This window comes from Fistularia commersonii, chromosome 19 (genome assembly GCF_037954325.1).
Source record: "Fistularia commersonii isolate RoL2024-O1a breed Wild chromosome 19, RoL_Fcom_v1.0, whole genome shotgun sequence".
NCBI classification, from domain to species: domain Eukaryota; kingdom Metazoa; phylum Chordata; class Actinopteri; order Syngnathiformes; family Fistulariidae; genus Fistularia; species Fistularia commersonii.
In genome coordinates, this window is record NC_141302.1 from 12,337,375 (window position 1) to 12,345,893 (window position 8,519).

General features: G+C 37.9%; 1 protein-coding gene across 1 annotated transcript; it reads right to left on the reverse strand.

Moving 5' to 3' along the window:
- Positions 1-114: 114 nt before the first annotated feature.
- Positions 115-8,519, reverse strand: LOC147223739 (interleukin-13 receptor subunit alpha-1-like). Its single transcript, XM_086165430.1, has 10 exons — positions 8,170-8,519; positions 6,355-6,488; positions 4,733-4,904; positions 4,497-4,596; positions 3,790-3,941; positions 3,584-3,714; positions 2,413-2,551; positions 1,682-1,778; positions 892-976; positions 115-799 (listed from the first exon to the last, which is right to left on the reverse strand). Exons 1-10 carry the CDS (start codon positions 8,237-8,239, stop codon positions 698-700), a joined length of 1,182 nt encoding a protein of 393 aa, XP_086021556.1. The 5' UTR covers positions 8,240-8,519; the 3' UTR covers positions 115-697.

Here is an 8,519-nt window from a genome sequence, read left to right on the forward strand (position 1 = left end):
AGATATAATAAATTGTGTTGATTGTGCATTAGATTTTGTGACCTTCCGGTCAGAAACATAAGACAACGTAAGGGTTAAACCGGACAGTTTTCGTCACCGAGAAACAAGGATTACTTTTTGTTTTGATTTTTATTTGTCCTGGATGTCAAGCCACCCGTTGGGAACCATTGTCTTCAGACATTGTCCTAATTGGAATGGATATACAGCAAGTCCGATCCACCGCATTACCTATATTAATACAAGGGTATCATTTCCCCCGAAAACATTAAAACATTTAGCTAAGTGCAGCAGGCAAAACCCATCCCCAGCCGCCAAAGAACAACCAAGGTCAACAACATTCTTTATGGGACCTTTGCGATACAATGCAGGATGAAACAAGGTCTCTAGTCCTTTTAAGGGATCCTGTTTTCACACCATTGTGACTCTTGATTCTTGTGTTACATATATTTCCCGATCCATTTCTGGAGTCACTTCAAACAGCAGAATATTTCTTTGTTGACGTCAAACTTCTAGAAAACTCTGATCTTACTGGCTGCTGGTGTTGAGTTTTACTCCCAAACACATTTGTCAGATATCCAGAAGATCTGAAAGTCCAAACCCAAACTATTTCATCCTTTATCCTTTCTGGTGTTTAAATCACTGTGTAAAAGTTACAGCCTGAGGGGAGGTCCAGCAGTAGCAGCACCGCTTTTTTCATTCACACGTCATGACCTTCCTGGAGGGTGCTGATTTCTGATATCGGGGCAAGCCTGCAGAGATCGGGTGGCTCTGGCACTGGTTTGTAAAGGTTCTCCAGAATCTGAGGGAAACAAACATAAACCCAAATATGATCAGTGTTTACAGGTCTGTACAGGCAGAGAAGTTGAGAAGAACCCCCTCCCAAAAGCTTACCTTAGCTTCTCTGTTTCCATTTATCATCATTTCCTTGAGTATTGAGGATGGATCTGGTATAACGGGAAAAATAATAGCCCTGTGCCTACAAAAAAGAAAGTCAGTGAGTGTTTTTTGCATTGGAGAGACAGTACAACAGTCTATTGCTGCCACCTCGCAGCAATTGTGCAGCAATTAGCCTTTTAGTTTATTTTTTGCTTTTCAAGTTCATTTATTCTCACATGAAATGTCCCTGTTTTTCCCAGAATCAATCAGGAAAGTTCAATATTTCCTCTCCTTAAGGTAAGAAAGGATCAATGAACATTTGGGTTGGTTGTCATGTTGTTTTGGTAAAAGTAATTGTATCAACAATTCACAACTGTAAATATTAGGCATGGCGGCTTGGGTCAGCAGATGGAGAGGAAAACCCTCTAAGTGTATCAGTTATTTCAACATGGTTAACTTGAAAAATTCAAGCATACTATACGTTACAGGACTGTGTTGAGTGGGGATGTTTTGCGACTATAAACACCTCCCTTTCTGTGTATAAATATACAATAGAATTTCTTCACAGTCGCAGATGACATGTTTACATGTAAGTTACAAAACTCAAATCATTTAGAGTAGCATTACTTCAGCGTTGAATTGCCCTGTGTAAACAAGCAACTTGCTTTAATGATAGGACCATATTTTACTGTGATATATTTCTTTTTAAATGTGGTGAAATGAAACCGAATCTCAATGACAACTTGCCTACAGGGTCATAGCTTTACAAAATAAGATATTTCTAGAACGCCATATAGAAACATACCTTCTCAAACAGAAGCACAACAACAGAATACTGAAGGAAAGAATTATCGGGATGGAGACAGCCATTACGGTCAGCGTGTGATAGGGTTTAGTTTTACCTACACAAAAGACAAAGTATTGTGTTAAGACTTCTCTCAATTAAAGCTTTTAGCATTCAGAATGGGTTCTAAAGTTAATGACAGATGATTTGGGAAAAATGAAAGTCTAAAAACTGTTCAAATGATGGGCTTGTCACCTTTCTGAACATGACTTTCCTCCCATTTTGAGTCATCTCAGATATTATGATATTAATACGCTAGATGTCCTATTTTTAAAAAGAAAAGTCACATTAAACATGAAACTGTAAAAGTACAAACAGGCTTGGCTAAGCACTGAGGCTATTTCAAACTGTCAGACATGATGGCGACTGATAATGTCAACTGGGGTATAAACAATAAACCCTGGGTCTGTATTTCTTTTAAAAATATTTTTCTGCCATTTCACAATTTTCTCCAGTTGTTTATTGTTTCATTTTTCAGATACACAAAAAAATGGCAACTATCAGGAAATGGGAAAAAGCCTCGTAAATTTTCTTTGCGAGGCAATATGCTGCATTTTTCCATAATCACACACATTTGTAATGGCTTGTTCTGCTTGTGTTAGAACATGATAAAAGTAGGTGATTTCATAAAGACTCATGTTAATATACCTAAAAAACACAAATTCAAATGCAAAACTGATTGGACAGCTTACCATATGTTAGAATTTCACTCCATTTGCTCATTAAAGAAGGGCAATTCGGAGCAGTCTGGACTTTTGCCCTGAACTTGTATTCACACTGCGGATGGTAGGGTATCTCAAATGGCTCTTCTCTTGGAAAAATCGTTGAATTCTGATGGCAGAAGGAGAAAATTGGGAGTACAATTATATAACATGACAGTGTCTTTGCGGTATGTTGTATTATTTCACATTTTACAAATAAAGAGCACTACATTCTCTTGACATGTTGTATTATGCCTGAGCATTATTTTTGCAAACTCACGCAAGTGATTTTAACTAGCCAATGCTAATTAGCAACAAATTGCACAAAATGAACGAGGACTGAAATCATGAAGGACTTCTCAAAACAATGTACATGAATCTTGGAAAATGACCTGAAAATTAACAGTGACTTGACTTGAAAATGACATTAGGTTACATAAAATTTAGCATGAACAGACTAAAAAATGTACAGCAATGTTAAAGTGATAAATTATCAAAAAATTTTGGATGTTTGTATTTTACTGAAACTGTGAATTTAAAGGACAGCTAAGTGATATGTTGAAAAGTTTCCATCACTTAAATGCAGGTTGAAGTCTGGGGATATGCTCACCTAATTAATTTGTGTGTGCATGTGCCATGATTTTACATACCGAAGGTGATATTACAGTTCCGAATATTGTGATGTTTGTATTGTTTTCTTTATCAATGTCAAGAAAGGGGAATTCAATCATTTACATGGCTAAACAGGATGTATTTTGATAAGCTGAAAGCTCTTCTTGTCTGCCCAGAGTAGGAATTATTTTAAAGGCCCCCACTGGGTGGACAAGCAGGAGCGGAGCAACTTTGTGAGGGCTGCAACATAGTCTCTACCACAGCCTGATGGATGGCTGTTGTTTCCAGAGGAGACATGCTACAGAGTGTTTTAAATATCAGCACAGTGGACAGCATGCCAATGTAAATATCTATTTAATCATATTCTGTTTAATGTAGGCCCCAACACAAAGGCACTGTGTCATATTTTGTCTCAACTGGAGAGAAAATAAATATTTTGTCTACGATTTCTGAACAATTCCTGTCGAAAAGTATGACGCTCAGCATTAAAAAGAAAACTCCAGTACAGAAACAGGATTGTAAATATAGAAAAGGTGTTTGAATCACTTACATTGGTCTTGTGGCAATATTCGTAGTTGATTGTGTACTGATACTTGCAGCATGTGTTTATATGTACCTCATTCCAACTCAGCTTTAGGTTATCACCTTCCTGTGTGACTTTCAACTCTGGTGTGGGCAAAACTGAGGAGTATAAAACAGTGATATCAAAAAATCCATAGTACGTATCACAATAAAAGTATGTGAAGTTACACTAACCCAGGGAAGGTCGAATGATGCTCCATCCAGCATCTGCTTGCAGAATTATGCAGATGTCGTAATCAAAAATATTCAGTATGCAACCATTACGGTTTCCTCTTCTGTAAATCTGATCACACACCTCTAATGGTTTTATTTCACGCCCACAACGCCTGTGATGGCCAAAAAGTGTATTTGAGGAGCCAGAAAGAGAAAATATGCAACATATTAATTTTTTTTTTTATTCAGGGTTTTACTCCCATCAAAACAACAAAATTACTTGGTAGTTATGAATCGTGAACTAACACATGGGTAAATAAGGACTGCTAAAAAAGCTAACACTCATAAATACTTAGTGCAAGACTTCTTTCACAGGCTGTAGTGAACTAGTTTTTAAAAACCTGATGCAAAAAAACCTATGTCAGATGGAATGAAAATATGTTTGTTTTCAAAGCAATGGTTTAAACACCCCGCGGAAGAAATCTGAGCAAAACTGAATTCTATGGATATGTAGAAGTCTATCCTTTATAGTAATGCAGCATTCATGCTGATCATGCATAAATCCCTATTCCAAAAACAGTGAGGAATTTAACATGACTTCAATATGTAGAAGTAGTAGAAAAGTAGAAAATTCTGCTGCAGGATTTGAGCAATATTTCAGTAGGCTACATCAACATCACCGATAAATGTTAACACAAGTTAAATGTCTTACTGTGACTTTGACTGACCTGTAAGAGATCGTCAGGTTTTGACTCTGACCAATTGGGATCCAGGAACAGTTAATCTTATTCTCATGGAGCAAGCAACTTAAGTTCTCCACCAACTGAACTGTAGAATCCCCAAAAAGGTGTAACATGCATGGATGAAGAAAAAGGAATTAGGAAAAAATGACACAGATGACCAAGACCTTGGTAAAATGACACAGTTTCAATGATCTCAACATTAGTTGAGTCCAAGATCTTACCCAGAGGCTTTGGGGGTTTAACAGTAACGGTCGCTGGCTCACTCATTTCTATGGCACAATCGCTTTGGTTGAGTTTGGATGCAGTTCGCACAATTAAGTTCCAGTGACCGGATGAATGATTTCCTTCCAGACAATTGAACGTAAAATTTCTTGAGGTTGTGCGTATCCACTCCTAATGGGAGAACAAATGGGTTTTAGTGAAGACAACAAATAAACCAACAAAACAAACATGATCTATCATGCAATAAGAACATCTTTTAAAGAATAATGCAATGCATTCAAATAATTTGCTTATACAGAAGCATGCTGTCAATGTTGTGAAACTTGCTAGGTCATATCAAAAACAAAACCAACAAACAAAATAGCAAACAAACAGATGAATATTGAGATACCCACTCTCCTAAAGAACACATTTTTATTTTATCACATTAAATAGTTAATTCAAACAATTATTGTTGCAATTCAGGCGCTAGTTAAAGTGGTTTCTTTGTCTTTCTAACAGTAAACAGGATGGAGCTAATCATCAGGGAGGAACTTTCATGAAAATGTTAGATATGATTCTGATTAAGATTCATATTTCTGACACATTTTCTGGAATATTTTCTTATTTCTCTAACATTGTCACATGGATCCTCCTTTAACACAGAGAATACTCACAACTTTAATACAGACAATACTCACAACTGCTCTAAACATTTGGAAGATGACTATAGTTAAAAATATTGTTACTATATAACAAAATATAGTGAAATTATGTCCACAGAATAATAACCAATAACTTCACAGCGGCTGAGGAAACTGCATTAGATAAGTACTACTCATCACGAGGATACAGTCAGCATCCCCTAAATGAAAACAACAGACTGGACTTGAGTCAATAAGAAGTAATGGCTTTAACAGCGGTAGTGATGTAAATTATGATTTGGGAGATCCTATTTGCCATGATCCCAGAGGGAAGACAAGAAAAAAAATAACCCTTTCTTCTTTGTGCTGTAGTAGGGAGCTACACACACCCTTAAGCTAGATAGCCAACAACAAATGGTAGCCTATTGTGATCACACAGACTAGTGTCCAAATGTGATGCGCTTACCTTCATTTAAAGTTTTGTTTCAAGTGGTTTGACAAACACAGGTGATAAAGTAGGAGTACATATCTTTGGAGAGTCACCATACTGACATTCCGTCTACGTGCTTTTGGGCAGTGAATTTGCAAATATAATTTTTCTCAGTGAACTACTAACTAAGGGACTATGTGCAATCACTGCCCTCCAAGTCTGTAGCCAGGAAGGAAGTAACTGTTGTTCCTAAAAGTACCATGTTCCTTAATTTCAAATTAATGTCATACCATGTTGAACATATAAGTGTGCAAGAGTTTTTGCTATTTTTGAAAACTTTACTTGATGACTGTTGACAATTGTAGGCTACAAGCCACATCAGCTATTTTTCTTATCCTAAGGAGAGATGGGATTTTGAAAGCAGAAAAAAAAACTCCACAATTAGCATGTTCCTTTAACTTATGGGCTACGGCTTTTCCTCAGGAAGCATGGTTAATTTTTCACAAATTTTTCAGGTTCACCCTGGAGATCCCTAAACCCATCCCAACAAGCCGTCTCAGCCTCATACTTTAGATGAAACTTCCTGGTAGACATATGCAATCTTGCAGTTGTCTGGCAAACCACTGGGCATGTTCCATGACACGGTCACTGTAAACATATCCAACCAGTGGTAGGACAAATTTCTGGGTGGGGGGAGGCGACCTGAAAGGAGAAAGGGAGCTGCTCAAAACCAATAAAATTAACAGGAGCTAAATTCACAGTGTATTATCAGAGTCCAACACACCATGCATTTCGAGCTGAAGTTGAAATAATGGTGACAATAACGTGCGGTCAAGTTGGTCAAAGTACTGATTATTGCTGTCGATTCTATGATTACAGTTCATTGTAGATATATGGTGCATTGCGATGAGAATATCAGATGCCATCTTAACAGAACAATCATCCCACCGTCAAATTCTTACAGCTGACCTGAGTAAAACACTTAAGAGAATTAACAACGTCTGGAACGATAATTATGTCAGGACGTATGTAATGGTAGTAGTTAAAGCAGGGCGTTACTGCACTGATGAGAAAGAATTGTCTCCCTCAAAGGACAATCGTGTTGGACACGACAATGCATTTAAAAAATGAACACCGCAATATTCAGAAACCAGTTTCAGACATTAATTGATGTCACATTATATGTTGGGACACAAGACGCATCATCAGAAACCAAACTGAGATGGCCTGGTCTGTACAGAGGAGGGATAGGGAATATATTGTTGGAAGGTTGCTGTGGTCAGAACTACCATGCAGGAGACCAAAAGGAAGACCAAAGAGAAGATTTAAGATGTTTTGACAGAAGACATGAAATTAGTCACGTGGTGACCCCTGAGGGGAGTAGCAGTGTCGGAAAAAGTGTTTCAACACAAGATACGCAACAAACTGCTTACCTGGATGTGACATTAACAACAATCATGCATTTTGGAAATATCATCATTTCTATGGCTACTGCCCTAATGGTAGCATAAACGGAAAACACTTAAGGGTAATTGCGTTTGGTAGTCAACCCACATTCTGAAAAATTTTATGAGATAGCCCCACCATGTGGAATAATTAGAACATTGAAAATAACTTCGAAACAGTTCTTTTGTTGATTGCATGGATGAAAATTGTGTTTGAAGCACTTGGCTTGAAAGGCTTTTTATCAATCCATTACCTTACATCCAACATGCTCTATTCCCTTTTGTTTTTTTAACATTTATACGGTGATTGGTGAGAGACATTTTACTTGCAGCAGAAACCAAATGCAAAAGCCTGCATTTTCAAAGAGATCCATGAAACGCTTAATGTATCTGAAATTAATAAACAACTTCAAATGGATTAATTCTTGTTCGGTCATATGCAGAAACTAGCTGAGTTTTGGTCCGGGAAGTCAGATTATTGGTGTGATATCACACGGTAACATATCTCATTCACTTTATGTATCAAATAAATAACACGTCCATGTGAAAATATCCATATTTTAAATTGTTAAAAAACCTTTAACGTGTTTACACTTGTTTTCAAACGTTTTTAATCACATCAGCTTAAAATAACCACCGCGCATTAGCGATCATTAAGAATGGAAATTGCTTCGAAAAGACACCAAATTCATTTTGATTCAGTCGACTGAACAGCCGTATAGTGTTTAATTTTTCCCCAATTCAAATAAAGAATGAACAATAGAGAATAGAGAATGAAAAGTTGTAAATTAATTTGACGATAAAAAAGACAGGTGTTTTAGTGAGGTGAAAGATCAAATGCGTCACTCCCTGCTAGCTTGATGAGCCTTGACTCCGGACTCCCGCTCGGAGCCCCAGCCGAACAACTCAATCACAACCCGGCGGAAAAGGATTCCTACCTGCCTCTACGCCAGAAGTAAATGCCGAAACGGCGGTTAAAAAGGCCAGAAACTCCCGGAAAAAAATCATGCCGGCGCCTGAATTTCGTGTCCGTTTCTGACCTCACGTCCCCCCCTCCCCAACGCCGTCAAGACTCGAGTAAAAAGGTTAGGATTTGTCAGATGACGCTCCGTCATTCCCTACAGAGCGGCAGCCAGACGGCACTTTTGCGGGGAGGAGCAGCGGAGAAATGACGGAAGTAAAGGAGTGTCCTGACTGAAACGCAAACATAATGTTGGTTTTTGGCCACTCGCCCAAGCGAACAGGTACTCCTCGACTGAAACCTGGACGCTTAATTCCACCTCTGGTC

Excerpts from the sequence above, each read along its gene's own strand:
- LOC147223739 (XM_086165430.1), bottom strand. The coding sequence starts at position 8,239 with ATGATTTTTTTCCGGGAGTTTCTGGCCTTTTTAACCGCCGTTTCGGCA. Across the intron at positions 1,779-2,412 it reads GAGTGAAATTCTAACATATG|GTAAAACTAAACCCTATCAC; the intron begins GTAAGCTGTCCA and ends TCTTTTGTGTAG. Across the intron at positions 800-891 it reads ATGGAAACAGAGAAGCTAAG|ATTCTGGAGAACCTTTACAA; the intron begins GTAAGCTTTTGG and ends TGTTTCCCTCAG.